The sequence below is a fragment of the Ptychodera flava genome, chromosome 14 (genome assembly GCF_041260155.1).
Source record: "Ptychodera flava strain L36383 chromosome 14, AS_Pfla_20210202, whole genome shotgun sequence".
Lineage (NCBI taxonomy): Eukaryota > Metazoa > Hemichordata > Enteropneusta > Ptychoderidae > Ptychodera > Ptychodera flava.
Window position 1 is genome coordinate 26,773,646 of NC_091941.1, and position 18,631 is coordinate 26,792,276.

An 18,631-nucleotide genomic window follows, 5' to 3' on the forward strand; every position below is an offset into this window, starting at 1 on the left:
CTATAAGGTCTTATAACTTCTTGAATTTTTTTTCTTCTTTTCATATTTTTTTTTTTTTTATTTTGTCTTTCATATACTTTTCATTTTTCCTTCTTGGGTAAATTGGCTAAGAACAAACCTACATCGTTTCACAGATTACATCTGTATTGAAGTTGTACATTGTATCAAACCAGCAAAAGTATGATTTAAATAGTGTTTACGAGGCAGTGAGTTCAGCCACATTTGGAAGCACTACAAAGGAGCATGCGATTCAAATATATACACATGCACAATTGGTACCACCAAACATGACCGACAGGGAGGTAAACACTTTAGGGGCCATACAAGTCTGCAGTATCAACGATGACCTTGATATACAGGGTGTCATTCTTGACGTAGGTTGGTGTTTCAAGGACTGACTGAGAAACAAACAGGGGACAGCCTGATGCAATATTCATGTCACTGGTTGGTCTTTTGAAGCTGGTACTTGTTGGATCAGGTCTGAAAGTGTCTGATAGATTACGCCTTCCAGTGTCCTGATCCAATAATACCAGGGTCACCTGAATGAAACATAAGGGAAAACATTAGTAACTGAAACACATAATTCTTGTTGGAAAGTGAAGTACTCAACTGCTCATTAATTAAAGTAATTAAAAATAAAATAATGTACCGAAAGACATCGTTGATGACACAGTCCCCACTTGTTAATGGGTGCTTTGATTTCAGGTCCTCAGAGAGGATAGAGTCCTCTTCATTAGTGTCTGTGATAAAAATACTTTTGAATAAATTCGCTTGATACATGTCTGAGTTGTAGTTCAGGAGAGGAAAAAATCGTAATAAAATGGCCACATGGTGGCCATATTGGATCGAATCACAAAACAAATCAATGTGCATATGTATGACATAGGTCAATGTCCTTGTACCAAGTTTGAATAAAATTGGTTGAGATATGCCTGAGTTATGGCTCTGTACATGAAAAAATCGTAACAAAATGGCCGCATGGCGGCCATATTGGATCGTATCACAAAACAATTGATGTGTATAGCTATGACATTGGTCAATGTCCTTGTACCAACTTTGAATAAAATCTGTAGAAACATGCCTGAGTTATGGCTCTGTACATGAAAAAATCGTAATAAAATGGCCGCCTGGTGGCCATATTGGATCGTATCACAAAACAAATTGACGTGCATATGTATGACATAGGTCAATGTCCTTGTACCAAGTTTGAATGAAATTGGTTGAGATATGCCTGAGTTATGGCTCTGTACATGAAACAATCGTAACAAAATGGCCGCCTAGCGGCCATATTGGATCGTATCACAAAACAAATTGATGTGCATAGCTATGACATTGGTCAATATCCTTGTACCAACTTTGAATAAAATCTGTAGAAACATGCCTGAGTTATGGCTCTGTACATGAAAAAATCGTAATAAAATGGCCGCCTGGCAGCCATATTGGATCGTATCACAAAACAAATTGATGTGCATATGTATGACATAGGTCAATGTCCTTGTACCAATTTTGAATGAAATTGGTTGAGATATACCTGAGTTATGGCTGTGTACATGAAAAAATCGTAACAAAATGGCCGCACGGCGGCCATATTGGATCGTATCACAAAAAGAATCGACGTGCATATCTATGACACTGGTCAATGTCCTTGTACCAACTTTGATAAAATCAGTTGAAACATGCCTGAATTATGGCTCTGTACATGAAAAAATCGTAATAAAATGGCCGCCTGGCAGCCATATTGGATCGTATCACAAAACAAATCGACGTGCATCTGTATGACATATGAAGTAATCCTTGTACCAAGTTTGAATGAAATCGCTTCAGGCGTCTCTGAGATATCTGCGTGAACGGACGGACGGACGCACGCACGCACGCACGCACACACGCACGCACGCACGGACGCACGCACACACGCACGGACATGACCAAACCTATAAGTCCCCCCGGACGGTGTCCGTGGGGACTAAAAAGACATGCAGGCAGAAACTTTCTAAAATTTCTGAGATGTATTGAAGATTATAAGGTAGTTTAAAAAGTGGTGGTTGTCAAGGTACTCTGTGAAGAAAATTAACCTTACATTGATAATACTTTCTCCAATGTATATGCCTAACATAGCAGTACCAGTATTCTTGGATAGTGGGCCTCATGGCAAACATTCCAGTCAGAATCATCTGAGTTTATTAGTTACTGTGACTCCGAGTCATGGCAACTCGTTTTTTTCAGTGAGTTAAACAAGTGCCAATCCATTTTCCACATGATGCCATCTTTTGGCTGAACGTGTGCTTGCCATTGTTTGTTGTCTAATTTTATCATATCCATTCTCCGTGGCTGTTCTCCTTTTGTCTGAAACTTGAGTGACTTTTGAGACAATTTCAAGCAATAGCTCCAATAGCATATTGAAAAATTTCTGAGTCATCAGATATTTATCCGGATGAATTTCTTCAAGCAGGGAATGGCATATAGCATCTTGGTTGTCTGCATGCAGCTTCCTCAGTGTAACGGACACCATCCTGCCACCAACAATGGAATGTTGATTTGTGACACAAAATTGTGAGTTAATTTGTCATTCTTTATGCACACATGTCAGCTACATTTTATGGGCTTTGGTGCTGCTGTTATTCGTTTAATTGTCTTCTTCTACATAACCTGTAAAAGTCTCATATTAGTCACTCATACGACCTAGGTCATACATAGTACGAATATTAGGTAAATAAGAACTGAACTATAATGATGAGTCAGATATTGACCTAAAGATAGTGTTTCATCTAGGATGCCACAGTATAGGGGATTGTGCACCCTGACACAAAGATCAACAGGTCATTTGGAATTACAAAGGCTAGATTTGAAATCATAGATCCAATATAAAATAAATACCACCATAAATGGCGGTGTGCTTCCAGTTGCATGACATTTGAAAATACCACAAAAATATATGGCATTGCACATTGCACATATTTAGATTTGCATTAAAAGAGCAATATACTTGCAAAATTTAAAAGCCCTATGGCAAATAGTATATGGGTTGTAATTTCTGACCATTCTTAACATTCACATGTTCATATGTATATTAGTCATTCCATCAACTTTGGTTAAAACAAAATTGTAGCCAAACACTTAAGAGGATACTGAGTTAATGTTAATTTCATGGAGAAAGTATTTTCTAAAAGATAGATAGATACATAGATAGATAGATAGATAGATAGACAGATAGATAGTAGTTTGTGCATCATCACTCAGGGCAAGTCATTGACTCTGCCCTAAGAAACTGCAATCAGAAATGATTTGCAGACTGAATTGGAGTCACTTAGTGTCAGTCTGGTATAGATTCAAGGAATCAATGGATAATCAGGGATTTCACACAAGTACTTGTCCAGATTGTGTTTGGAGATGTTGATACTACAGTCTGTTATGCCCCGGGTATGCTTTGGCAAATTGTCGTAGAGTAGCATATTATTCTCTTCTTGTCTCTCGTAAATTGCATCTGAGGCATTCTGCTGCCTCCTTTAGGAATGGGTATAAACGTTTCCTGTTTGAGCATTCCAGGTGTTTCACCCTTGTCTATGGATTCATGCTAGATGCTGTACATGGTGTATGCTAAGTGTTTCTGCAGTTTTTCAACAACAGTGCAGAAAAGCATCTAGTCTGGCTGATGCATAAGATGTTCCTGTGAAATTAATATATTCAAGCACTGGTTTCATCCTATTTAACCCCTGGGAAAATGTTGTAAGGTATGTACAAATTTGTCTGCTTTTGATTTGCTGAAAACACTGTAGAATTGGTTGGCCAACATTGCAGCTATTTCTTCACTATTGGCAATGCACTTGTTGTTTCCATTGATGAGTGGGTCTATGGAAGCATTGGTTGATGGAGAATTTGGCAGCATAGGTAAAGTAATGTTTGGGATTGCTTCTAATAGTATCCACAGCTCTTTTCTCCTGCATTTCACGGTCCATGTCATAGCTGTGTTTCAGCTCACTGTCAATGATGTGGAAGCTTTTGGATTCTTTACTGTATCAGGTTGGAGGGATCAATTTGCTTCATAGAATGATTTCGTTTCTTCCTGATGAGCATTTTTCTGTTGCTAGGGTATCTATTGTTCCTATTTTTCTGTGCTAATTTCATAATGTATGTTGTTGACTTCAGCAAGGTCATTATTCCTAACATCCCAGTTTGCTTCAGAATACTTAAATCCGCTTTCCATTTTGTTGTTTGTGGTAGACCTTCCCAACTGTATAGTCAAGGGTAAGAGTTATAATGTGCTCTGAGAATAAGGTTGCTGTAACTTCATAATGATGGCTCATATTTGCATTGTTGTTGAAAGCAAGATCCAGAATATTTTCTTTCCTATTTAGTCTATATATATATAAACTGAGTCATGAACAAAGTGTTAGTATAGTGAATCAGCAAATTTGCTTGCTCGTTTTCTGCATTTGGACATCCTGGTTTTATCTCTGCAAGTGGCCATGCAACATGGGGGAAATCAAAATCCCCTAAAAACAGTATATCAGTTACTGGAGATCCAAGGTGGTCAATACATGCTTTGATTTCATCCATTATGTCTTGGCAGGCTTCTGTAGGACAGTTTGGAAGATGGTAAATGACTGCAATAATCAAGTTCAGATTTATCACTTTCACAATAATGACATCACAGTAAGAGTATAGTTGGCATGAAACAGTAATTGAATACGTGGTATAGAGCCATGGATATGTAAAATTGCTCCACCATGTGGGTGTGTACGTTCTATCACTCCTGTAGGTGTCAATCCTTCATTGTTTATTTCACTGTCCAACACCTCTGGTTTTAAATGTGTTTGAGTTAACGCGATGAATTATACAGTGCTACTGTTGCAATGTAATTTATGTAGGCAACTTTACATTGTTTTGTCTTGGAAATGTATAATCAGTAATTGAGATTATATTGATCACTGGTATGTAGAGGCATTATTTAAAGGGATATAGTCGTCGGAACTGCGCCTGTGCGAGTTTCTTGTTTATAAACAATGTATTTTGTGCACGATATCAAGATGCACGTCATCATCATAGCTGCAACATTTAAATTATACGATGATAGATTATGACAGACATGTTTTAGCTGTCATTAATCACCATTGCGCCTTGGATACATCGTTGCCATGGGTCGTATGGGTCCCATACGACCTTTGAACGCAGTTCCGACGACTATATTCATTTAAGATTTTTGCTCTAATTCACAGGTGGTTTGTGAATTTAAGGCAACTGAATAATTCAATTTAAGATTTTGACTCACGGAAAGCAAACTGAAAATTGATTCCCCACTGCTTTAAAACGGACCAATAATGAGTCTGATGTGAGATTTTTAACAATCAACAGTCCATATGAGAATAAGACCCATTGACTGACTGAAAGATATACACATGCGATAGTCGGCTGAAAATATGGTTTGACCCTAAAAAATTGCTACAAAAGGTTTCTCAACGGTTTTTGATAGAGTCAAATGTGCTTAATAACATAGTAAAAGTCTACCAAAATCTGACCACCGGAAACGTGTCATTTTCAAGATGGCGTCCAAGATGGCCGCCATATACTTAAAATGGCCATAACTACTTAAATATTAAACCTAGACTAGTGATGTCTGTGTCTACCACCATGTTTTAGTGGTTTAGGAATCCAACTATCATATCTAGATTATAGGCAAGTGGTCATAAGTCCCATAATTTGCATATTTGTACATGTATTAAAAATAATCACTGTCACATTCTTCGTCCAGAACATGTTGCTCATGTGGATTTTCACAATTTCCGAGGTTAGGTAGTAAAGGGAAAGCAACTCCACACATCGTTCATATTTTGGGTGTTTGCGTTTTGTGTATGAAATTGTGTATAATATAAGTGTATGTCATGCTTGGCTGTTTGAAGTAAAGTGTTGCTTAGCCATGGTGAGACGTACCCGTAATCTACGTGTCTTGATGTTACTCCACACTGGAGCGGAGAGACAAGTGTGACACTGCGATCCGTTGGCACTGTGTTTCGAAAACCGAGTTTTTTTAATCAGTCGCTTAAAATTCATTCTTGATTGGTGAGACGTGTTGAATGGTTGATTGTTTTTATTTGGTAGTATATATGTTGTGCCACTTACGTTTATTGTTCAAGTAGGGAAGCTAGAATGTCTACTGGTTGGTCTTGATGTGTTTGTGTAGGTTCGTGTGAACCTGAGTTCGAGCTGTTGTCGCTTTTTGAAGTCTGGCACTTATAAGTGTATTGCCTATATTTCTGTTCCTTCTATATGCGATTATTGTTTGATTTTGGAACAGTTTTTTTAGTGTTTCATCTTTTACTTGTTCACTCCAGTTTTCTGTCAGGGCTTGCTTGATTTTTGTCATTTCGATGTACGGGTTATTTGTTGTTATGAAGACTACTGTATTGTTGGTGGCGTTCTTTCTTTCTTTTTGTTGTTGAAGCTGTCTTTTTCGGCTTTTATGATCTGTTTCGCTGATAATGCGTTCTACTTCATCTTTTCATATTGTCTGTCTTGTAATTTTTCACTAAATTGAATGTGTGACTTTCTCTGTAAAATCGGTTTCGTTGTTGCATGTTCTGATGTATCATAATGTTTCACCTTTGATCAGACCTTTGAATGTTGCTGCCGGATGGCATGAGTTTCTTTGTAAGAACTGGAATGTATCTGTTGCTTTTGTGTGTCTTGGTGTTGAGAATGTTCTTTTTGTTGTATCGACGACCTTATAGATAGTCAGGTCTAAATATGTGATTTCTTGAGAGGAGCTTTCAAACGAAAATTTGAAAGTAGGATGCATTTTGTTGATGTTTGATATGAATTCATTGAGTTGGTGTTGTGTTCCGATGAAAATCAGAAAATCATCATCCCTGAACCTCAGCCAGGTCGGCATTTGTTGTTTGTGTTTCTGTATTATTCTCATTTCTGTCTCCTGACATGTAATATCTGCTATTTTCGGAGACGAGAGAGACCCCCATAGAGCACCCCATATTTGCCAGTAGCATTCATCGTTTAATTCAAATGTGTTGTTTTTTAAGATTATTTTTAGCAGAGCTATCATGTATTTCGTAAGTGGCTGCTTGATTATGTAATTGTTTGATGATCTTTTCTGATATCATGCCCTGCCGACTGATTCAACTGCCTCATTATGTGGTGTATTTGTGTAAATTGAAATTACATCTAGTGTTACTAGTGTTGCATTGGCCGGAACTTTGATTGTCTAAATTTTCCGTATAAAGTCTGTTGTATCTTTGATGTATGTTGGTTGTTTCTTTGACGATTTGTTTGAGAAAGTGGTCAATGAATTCTGATATGTGAAATGTTGGACTGGAGTATCCACTTATAATTGGCCGTCCTACGAGCTTAGTTCCTGGTGGCGGCATTTTATGTATTTTCGGTAGAAGGTACCAAAGTGGTGTTCTTATTTCTCTATTGACTGATTCAGATATTCAAATATATGATAGTCAATGTGTTTTTTCATTGTACATTTCTGTTGTGAGATTGTGTATGTCTTCTATTGTAGTGTTTGTGTCATCTGTTGCCAATTTTGTGTATATCGTTGATCGCTAAGTTGACGTTGGCATTCTTTTATGTAATCATCAGTGTTTAAAACTGCTGTCCCCCGTCCTTTATAAAACGGTTTTATGGTTATCTTCTTGCTCTTTGATAGCGTTTTCAACGCTATTCGTTCTACATGTGCCATGTTGTTTTTTATATTTCGAATAGGTGTGTTAACAACAGCCAATTTTGTCGCTTCCAAATAATTTTCTAGTTTTAGTTCTCAATTGTATGTGGGATCCATTTTGAGTTCATTTTGAATGGGTGTTGTACGGTTATCAAAGATCATCAAACAATACTCAAGCAGCCACCAACAAAATACATGATAGCTCTGCTAAAAATAATCTTAAAACATAGGGCCAAAGTCCCTGATGCTACAATAGACATGGATACAAAATTAAGTATTTCCTGACTGTATGAAATTATCTCACTTTAATAGGTCATCCTAGGGACTTGTAAACCAAATGTTTAAAGCTGTCTGACCAGCGGTTTTGAAAAAACAAGCAACTCAACAGTTGACAGAGCTCTGCTGTGTAATATGTAGACACGGTCCCTCCACATTGTGGAGGGACCGTGATGTAGAGAATAACCTTTTGTGACACATGTATTGATGAAGAAGGTGGATGTCTTTCATTAACATTGTAAGTGAGTTCTGTTGAATAAGTTGAGACTGTACATACTCAGAGAAAGCACACTGAAGAGACAAATGTTTGAAACTTAAGAAGTTCAAGGTCATCAAAAGCATTATAAGGAATCATGTAACTTTCATTGCACTGTTTACACAGATTGCACAATTGCTATAAATAGCACATGAGGAATCTTACAGCCAAGCTTTACCATAAAAACCCTATCACTTTGACCACTCTTTTAATTGACCACTCTATTTTTTTCCTCAAAAAGTAATTTTATTTTATCCTTACCAAGTCAACCATAAATGGAAATTAGAACTTTCTCTATCTCTATCTCTAATCTCTATCTCTATTGACTATTTTGAGCAATTTCTTTTAGATAACATACAGGGCACAATAAATGACGGTTCAGAATATGTCAAAGTTGGGATTCAGGAAAGTTGCCTTTACATGTTTTAATCCTCCAAGATGGTAAGCATTTCACTATGAACTGTCAAAAAAAGTTGAACTTTCTGATAATTCCACACTAAAATTATTTTGGCTTTGATGATTTCCTAATTAATTCAATTATTTAAAATCATATTAATTACTTTTTTCTGGGTGAATTAATAGGGTTTATACAGTACAAGAATTACATACAATGCAAGTCAATTTTGACCAAAAATGACAAAAAAAATTCCTTAAAAATACACATTTGTATATTTCATCACAATTTGAACAAATATAAGTTGGGTTACCCCTTGGGACCTGTATACCAAATAACAAAGCTGTCTGACCAGCGGTTATGAAGAAGAAGATTTTTTATCAAAAACACCTTTTTTGGCATTAATTTGCCTATTTTCAACAATATCAATAAATTAAAAAAATAGTTTCTCAAAATCATATTTTAATCTACACAAATATCAAATCAGTAAGTACTGCGGTTCTCAAGATATTTGAGTGGACGAACGCCTCACAAACGGACATACATACATACATACATACATACATACATACATACAGACTGACGCCGGACGGATACCCATCCCAATAGCTTCTATAGACTATAGTCTATAGTAGCTAAAAACAACATTTGAATTAAACGATGAATTCTACCGGCAAATATGGGATCGATGCTCTATGGGGTCTCCCTCGTCGCTGGAAATAGCAGATATTACATTTCACGAGACAGAAACACAAACAACAAATGCCGACCTGGCTGAGGTTCAGGGACAATGTTTTCCTGATTTTGATCGGAACACAACACGAACTCAATGAATTCATATCAAACATCAACAAAATGCATCCTACTTTCAAATTTTCGTTTGAAAGCTCCTCTCAAGAAATCACATATTTAGACCTGACTATCTACAAAGGTCGTCGATACAACAAAAAGAACATTCTCAACACCATGACACACATAAAACCAACAGATACATTCCAGTTCTTACAAAGAAACTCATGCCATCCGGCAGCAACATTCAAAGGTCTGATCAAAGGTGAACCGATTTTACAGAGAAAGTCACCAATTTAGTGAAAAATTACAAGACCGAAATATAAAAATACCGCATTTATACGGTGTCCATCACATTTGATCAGAATTGGTACATACCAGTATGGGTACCAAAGATCAACAATAAATGTTGTTTCTATCTGTTCAGTGCAGGAAAATTCCAAGTTGATGTTATGACAATGATTTCTGCACAGTACAACCAGAAAAACAACAAGAAATATATAAACCAGAAAAACAAGAATGACAAAAGTAAATAACGTCTGAAACTTTAGGTACTGGAGGTCAACTTTAGCAACATGCATAGCAAAAACAGCTAGTCCCTCTTAGTTTGAGCAGGTCTGTTAATAACTAACAGTTCAAAAACAATGACAGAAATGACTCAAGGTCAGTGGAGTAGCCTGTTTCAGTCACTGGTATGACCACCACTCCTACATATTTGCAGGATTTCCCTTTTTCTTACCTCATTTGCACATTTTTGACGTCCATTTGAAGAACGTCACGTCTCAGCCCCTGCATCTACCCTGTACACCAAATACTGAGATGATAGCTTTGGCGGTAAGGGAGCTTTTGCGTGTGACGGACATACATCCGCACTAACATACCCACATACATACATAGAGACACACAGACGCCACCGACTCACCATAAAAGCTGTTTTTGTTATTTATGTACATACCAAATATGAGCTAAAAATGAAATAGAACGCATTATCAGAGAAACAGATCATAAAAGCCGAAAAAGATAGCTTGAACAACAAAAAAAGAAAGAACGCCACCAACAATACAGTAGTCTTCATAACAACATATAGCCCGTAACATCGAAATGACAAAAATCAAGAAAGCCCTGACAGAAAACTGAAGTGAACTTGAAAAATACGAAACACTAAAAAAAACTGTTCCAAAATCAACCAATAATCGCATATAAAAGGAACAGAAATATAGGCAATACACTTATAAGTGCCAGACTTCACAAAAGCGACGACAGCTCGAACTCAGGTTCACACGAACCTACACAAACACAACAAGAATAACCAGTAGACATTCTAGCTTCCCTACTTGAACACCAAACGTAAGTGGAACAATATACTACCAAATAAAAAAAATCAACCATTCAACACGTCTCACCAATCAAGAATGAATTTTAAGCGACTGATTAAAAAAATAGCGTCAATGACACTGTAGCTCCCATCCTGGACTATTTAGTGTTTGTTCTCTGGTCAGATATTTGAACATGTGTGAAAGGGATAAAGTGCATGAAGTGAAAATACTTAAATGAAATGTACTGGAGACAGTGAAATATGTTTAATGTAATTATTCAGAATATAAAATGGAAAAAATACAGAATGAGATATATCGAATACTGTGATACAACCATTAACTCAACAAGTCATTTACAATGACATAGTCCCCACTTGTAATAGGAGTATTAGTCTTGATGGGGCAGGAAAATATGGTCATTAAGAAGTATCACTGGAGTGTATATGTTGAGATCTATGGGCACATAGGTCTATGTCGTTGTTCCCAATTTGAAACACATGAGGCATGTCTAAGTTATGGTTCTAAATCGGGAAAAAGATCAGACCTCTAGCAGTATTGGCCAGCCAAGAAATACATATGCGCATTATAAATGAGGTACAAGATGTGACATCTTAAGGTCTAATATCCTATCAAAATTGGAGGGTATAGAACTTGTGGTTACTGAAATATGCATATATATGTATAATCAAGGTCAAAGGTCATCGAGGTCACATGACATTTTGAAAAAAAAAAATTATATTGCTAATTAATCCCTATATGCCAAAAAATCAGATCTCTAGCTCTATTCGCTTGCCCAGAATTAGATGTGTACATAATTAATGAGGTAAAGCGTGTGTTGTCATAAGGTCTCCCATCCTACTAAATACAAAGGACATAGCACTTGTGGTTACTTATTTATTGACATAAACATATATTTTAGGTAAAGGTCATCGAGGTCACATGACATTTGGTCAAATAATTTCTCTCCTATAGTTATCCCTATATACCAAAAATCAGACATCCAGCTCTATTGGCTCGCTCAGAATGAGATATGCGCATAATTATTGAGGTACAGTATGTTGCGTCATAAGGTGTCCAATCATACCAAACATGAAGGCTGTAGCACTTGTGGTTACCGAGTTATGGAAAAATATGTATATTTGAGGTCAAAGGTCACCGAGGTCACGTGACATTTTGTCAAAAAAATTGTTTTGCTAAGTTATCCCTATATACCAAAAATCAGACCTCTAGCTCTATTGGCTCGCTCAAAATTAGATATGTGCATAATTAATGAGGTACAATATGTGGCGTCATAAGCTGTCCCATCATACCATACATGAAGGGTGTAGCACTTGTGGTTACTGAGTTATGGACAAATATGTATATTGGAGGTCAAAGGTCATCGAGGTCACGTGACATTTTGTCAAAAAAATTGTATTGCTAAGTTATCCCTATATACCAAAAATCAGACCTCTAGCTCTATTGGCTCGCTCAAAATTAGATATGTGCATAATTAATGAGGTACAATATGTGGCGTCATAAGGTGTCCCATCATACCATACATGAAGGCTGTAGCACTTGTGGTTACTGAGTTATGGACAAATATGTATATTTGAGGTCAAAGGTCACCGAGGTCACGTGACATTTTGTCAAAAAAATTGTTTTGCTAAGTTATCCCTATGTACCAAAAATCAGACCTCTAGCTCTATTGGCTCGCTCAAAATTAGATATGCGCATAATTAATGAGGTACAATATGTTGCGTCATAAGGTGTCCCATCATACCATACATGAAGGCTGTAGCACTTGTGGTTACTGAGTTATGGACAAATATTATATTTGAGATCAAAGGTCATCAAGGTCACATGACATTTTGTCAAAATATCGGAGATATATGCGTGAACAGATGGACTTACGGATGGACGAACAGACGGACATGACCCAATCTATAAGCTCACTGGACTTCATCTGTGGGGACTAAAATTGTGTCACTGCATCCTTTTTGCAATATGAATACGATGAGAAACTAAATTTTTATTTTTCGTGGCCTTATACATGGGAGTCTATGGAGATCTGCCTTATACATGGGAGTCTATGGACGTGTAAACTAAAAATATGCAAATTTCACCACGATTTGCCCAAATTTGCAAAGGTCACTCCTATGCACTTCCATACCAAGTTCAAATCAATCGGACTTGTGGTTTCAGAGCAGGAGATTTTTTGACCAAAAATGGGAGAAAATTACAAAAAATTCATGAAAAATAGCAAGTCCAAGATACTGACCCAAGATGTGCACAATCATTTCATGTCAGCCCAAAGTACTTACATGCTAATTTTTCATGTAATCTGCTCAGTGGTTATTGAGTTTTTTCAATTTTGACTGTTTTTACATTTTTCACTAATTTGCATATTTTTGGCAATGACAACTTCATTTGAACAAAATCTCATCTACAGCCCATCATCCATGTACACACCAAATATCAAGATGAAATGTACAGCGGTTTTGGAGTTTTTGATGTTGACGGACAGACATACAGACATACAGACGTACAGACATACAGACATACAGACATACATACATACATACAGACATTTCCCTAGCCTATAAGAATAGCTTCCATTGCCATATATACATATGGCTATGGGAGCTAAAAACTCGGTTTTCGAAATGCAGCGCCAACGGATCGCAGTGTCACACTTGTCTCTCCGCTCCAGTGTGGAGTAACATCAAGACACGTAGATTACGGATACGTCTCACCATGTCTAAGCAACACTTTTCTTAAAACAGCCAAACATGACATACACTTATATTATACACAATTTCATACACAAAACGCAAATACCCAAACTATGAACGATGTGTGGAGTTGCTTTCCCTTTACTACCTAACCTCGGAAATTGTGAAAATCCACATGAGCAACATGTTCTGGACGAAGAATGTGACAGTGATTATTTTTAATACATGTACAAATATGCAAATTATGGGACTTATGACCACTTGCCTATAATCTAGATATGATAGTTGGATTCCTAAACCACTAAAACATGGTGGTAGACACAGACATCACTAGTCTAGGTTTAATATTTAAGTAGTTATGGCCATCTTAAGTATATGGCGGCCATCTTGGACGCCATCTTGAAAATGACGCGTTTCCGGTGGTCAGATTTTGGTAGACTTTTACTATGTTATTAAGCACATTTGACTCTATCAAAAACCGTTGAGAAACCTTTTGTAGCAATTTTTTGGGTATAGTTATGGCCATTTTAAGTATATGGCGGCCATCTTGGACGCCATCTTGAAAATGACGTGTTTCCGGTGGTAAGATTTTGGTAGACTTTTGATATGTTACTAAGCACATTTGACTCTATCAAAATCCGTTGAGAAACCTTTTGTAGCAATTTTTTGGGGTAAGGTCTTTTTTTGTCATAAATGCAGCCGACTACATCGGCAACTAGCTGACTCTATATGTGCATCATGCATACATGACAAGTTCCAAAATTTCAAAAGAATCGTACCTTTTGTCTGAACGGCCATGTTAAGAGCGAATCGTAGTCCCCTTTCATTACCACAAAGAACAGTGACATGTGAGTGCCTTTTCCCATACCATCTCCGTTCAAGTACACTCTGGCACACATCTTATAGCCGTATTTACTGGTGTAGAAGGGCTGGCTGTACAGTGACAGTGTCTTGCCCACCACTGCTTCATGTTTTCTCCTTGTGTAGTCTTTGATCTTCCATATCAGTACACCATCATAACAGGCTGTCTCCAAGACCTGAAATCTCAGGTCTTGCTCTGCCAGTCTTACATCATGCATGCCTAACTGAGTGCCGATTTGTTGAAGAGTTTTTCTCATCTCCTCTGAACATGAGAAGAAAAAGCAAACAAAATTATGTTTTCTTTGATGACAAAGTACTGCATGGAATCATAAAGTGAAGACATCAAATAGTAAATAGTTTGAAACTATATAAACCCCCATGGACCTGTCTTGACTAACCCTTTAGAGGACGAAACTGGCCATGGAAGCGACCTAGCAGCCGATATAGTTCCGCTGTGATATTTCAGATTCAGAGAAAACAGACAGAATTATCTGATTTGGTGTGGCAATATTTGGATATAAGAAATAGCTGAGAGTCAACTTGGAGTTATAATTTACAGTCAAGGTACACTGAAACAAAACTGAAAGCTGTCCATTAATAATTTTCTCAGAGATATTTACCATGAAGAAAATTCAAAAGAACAGTGCATATTTTATTATATCTTTCACAAACCTTGAGTAAGAATACCCTGTGCATATCAAAAATCATGCTTATTGTAGCAGTCATTTGTAAGGAGCTATAAAAAATTGTAGATACTTGACAGACAACAACAGGAGAACATACCACCTATTTGATAAATTTTGACAAAATGGTAGACATTTGATAGACAACAACAGGAGAACCACCTATTTGACGAGTTTTTCGTTGTATAAAGTACACCAAAAAACAGTTTAACTTTTTCACTTAAAGCAGGAAACAAAATGAGTCCACATTTTTGCATGTAAGAAAGCCCTCAAATTCTTCCAGAGTACTATGAATGAGTTTGACCACTTAAAATCTGAAAAAGATCTTCTGGATCCTCGATTTTTTGGAGCTTGACTACTGTGTTGATTTTTGAAAAAAGTGTGCATAATTTTTGCAACAATTTTATGTGTCATACCTATATCGGCTGCATGGGCACCGCTTCCTGACCTTACAAGTCTCTCATTTTCCATCCTGTCAAATCTGTCAACTCTGTCATCTATTCTACGACAAGTTTCTTGCACTGCCATAGCAATCCTCTTACACTCTTCAACATCATCCTTTTTGGCTCTTTGCTTCAAATCATGCTCCATTGTCATCATCTTGTCAATCTGAGTGGCCACAATTTTCTTTAAATAGAAATTTGTGAGATATAAGAAACCATGACAAATGACCCACCTGCTTTTAGAGACAAAACTCATAATTTCATGGGCTTGTTCATCCTAGTCTTTAACCTCCAAAGTTGATGTATAGTTTGATCCACGTATGGGAAAAATTACCAAACTCAGTGGTGTGCCATACCAAATGATTACATAAGCGGCTAAATATCGTTTGTTTGATTGTTTCGTACTTCTAAACTTTTTCTCAATTCTGCAAATCATCAAACACAAGTTGACCATCTGCCATCAAATGAGTTCAGTATACTTCAATGTAGAGTTTCTGTAAAGTCTTGCAAGGCCTAAAAGAAAACAGCATTTTGACAATTCATGAAATGTGAAAATTCAGAAACCAACATCTGTTTGACAACAAGACGGCACTAACATGTGCATCTTTGACTTTATCTTCAAGTCTGTTGCTTTGTCCTTCAAGCTTTGTCACTTTCTCTTGAAGCTGTTTCACTTTCTCCTTTTCTTCCAAGAGCTCCTCCTCCATCTGTCGGAACCTGTTCTCCATGATACTTTTCTGGTTCTCCATTTCTGTAAAGCGCCTATCAAGTTGTGTGTACTTCAACTCAAGTCTTGAGTGACTTGACTTCACCAGCAGTAGATGCTCATTTGCAGAATGAGATATGTGATCCTGGACTTCAAAGCACGTACCCTGTCAGGAAGTAAAATGATATACATATTACATTTCAGTTCATAGCACTTACAAAAGTAATCGGTGATGAATTTATTCCTTGAAGCCAATTGCTCAACTTTTCCTGACGGCCCAGATATCTCACTTGGCCTACATGTTTGTATTTGCCAATCTGTTGACCTTTTTGTGAAGGTGGGGGAAATTAATTTCAAAAGCTTTAAGGTGAATAATTTGTACAAAAGGAGAATTTTCGTAGCGAAAATCCACAAAGTATACTGTTTTACATTATACAAACATATTAAGCAAACAGGGAGCTCTAATGAAACAACTTGACATTTTCTTCTGTTATATTTAAACACTGCAAAGTGACAGAAATAAATCTCAGCATACCAAGTGGAATGTCACTAGATCCTATAGAAGTGAATAAATTTGTACAACTGCACAGGTAGCTTCCTTTATTTGCCAAAAAGTAACAATGTAAAAGGCAATATAGTAATCAAATGTCAAAAAGTAACTACCGGTTTGTAAAAGGCAACATAGTAATTATATACAAGTACTGGAGATTTTCCAAAACAAGCAATTTCAGGACTTTTATTTTCCAAATTTAAGGACTTACCCTAAATTCACATCCATATTCATTGAAATGACAAGAACTTTGCTGCAAGGGGCATTTTTCCAAGTGTTGTTCAAGCTACTCATCAAAAATAAACAGAGTACATTTAAATGAATATGTCACATTTACCAAACTACAGTACCTGCTGCAGAAAGGGGGAGTGACCATACAAATCAAATACTGTGTCTTTCGACAAATAGTCCCTCTAAACACGTGGTTGGAGGGACTACCGGTACTTTCAAAGGTACAACAATGAGAGGAGTGCATGTGTGAAGTGATTTTTACCCACAAAACTATACACAGTTGGACATAGTGATCATTAAAGTTAAGAGGTTCTTTAGTGCAAATAAGAAGTGCAAAGAATAAAGCTGCACAGGGACTGGTATCGTGATTATTTCAAGCCTCAAGTACAACTGACATTTGTTAGACAAGAAATTCATTGGTAATGTGGTTTGCAGAATTTCTGCAGTAATTTCCCTTTTTGATGTTAGAAGTAGGGTAATATGGTCAGTATTTTTCTGCTAATGGATTAATGATGTTTGTTGATGTTCTCACATCAATGAAAACGGGGAAAGTTCTGAGGAATTGGAGGGGGGGGAATTAGGTAACTATAAATGTGTATGAAAATACATGTATTGATTGTGATGATTGTGGTATTTTTTTTTTTCAAATGTCAACAATAACATTGCAGTTTACACATGTATCAAAGTAATCCCTGTGTTTTTTCTTTGCAAAAACGTAATTTCTAACATTTTACTCCCACACTGTACACATATAACGGTAAAGGGATACGTCTGACATCAGATTCACAAAGTGATCAAAATCATAATTGCCAAATTAATACCGCGCGTGACAAACTGGTATTTTTTATTAGGCGATATGCAAATGATATCATCGATATGCAAATTTAATAAACAACATCTTTTGGGGAACTATCAACTTTCTATTTGTAATATTGTCATCTGCAAACTTCGTCCTTCATGGAACAGCTAGAGGATAAATATTACGACTGGGTGAATTGTATGAACGTCGAACACTTAGAAAGTGAATTTTATTACCCAGACGATGAGGAAAGTGTGAACAAAACGACTTCAAAGTCGAAAGAGCAACTCAGCCAGAAGTCAAACGCCCTTCAATTTCAACTTCGGCTGGCGAGAAACCGAGGTTCGTAAGTTTCTCCGCGGACGAAGTAGCTTCTTTTGTGGGCAACCACAAAAACAAGAATACCGTTTTGAAAACAAAGCGAGAGGTCGCCGTGTTTGAAGAATGAATAACAGCAATGACGACAGAGAGACGTACGTTAACGGAAATACCACCGTCCGATCTTGATCCCCTCCTCGCGAATTTTTTTCTCGGCATCAGGAAGAAGAACAGCGATGACTACGAGCTGGACTCAAGACCCAGCTACCAAAAATCAATCGAAAGGTGGTTGCATGATAATGACTACGGTGCTAACATTATCCGTGACGAAGCGTTCGCATAAAGTCGTCGTGCTTTGGCAGCGAATCAAAAACAGCTTAAGGCAGCAGGAAAGGGCAACTTGCCGAACAAGTTTGATGCGATAACATCTGAGCACGAGAACACTTTGCTGAAAGCCGGTCAGCTCGGGTCCACTCCGCATCATCGTTGCTTAACATCGTCGTTGCTTAACACCCTCTGGCTGAATGACACAAAACTATTCGGTCTTCGCGCCAGTAATGAACACCATCAGAAGGAATGGGGTGACGTTTCCCTGGGGCATGATGAAAATGGCCAATATA

At 37.2% G+C, this 18,631-nt stretch overlaps 1 protein-coding gene across 1 annotated transcript in view; it reads right to left on the reverse strand.

Moving 5' to 3' along the window:
* Window positions 1-311: 311 nt before the first annotated feature.
* The window catches only part of LOC139149949 (TNF receptor-associated factor 3-like), a 45,008-nt gene continuing 26,688 nt past the window's right edge, over window positions 312-18,631 (reverse strand). The window contains exons 4-8 of the mRNA XM_070722020.1: window positions 16,875-16,949; window positions 16,004-16,279; window positions 15,381-15,591; window positions 14,200-14,543; window positions 312-539 (exon numbers count right to left, since the gene is read on the reverse strand). Of these exons, the coding sequence (XP_070578121.1) occupies window positions 312-539; window positions 14,200-14,543; window positions 15,381-15,591; window positions 16,004-16,279; window positions 16,875-16,949 (1,134 nt within the window). The remainder of the gene's footprint in view (window positions 540-14,199; window positions 14,544-15,380; window positions 15,592-16,003; window positions 16,280-16,874; window positions 16,950-18,631) is intronic.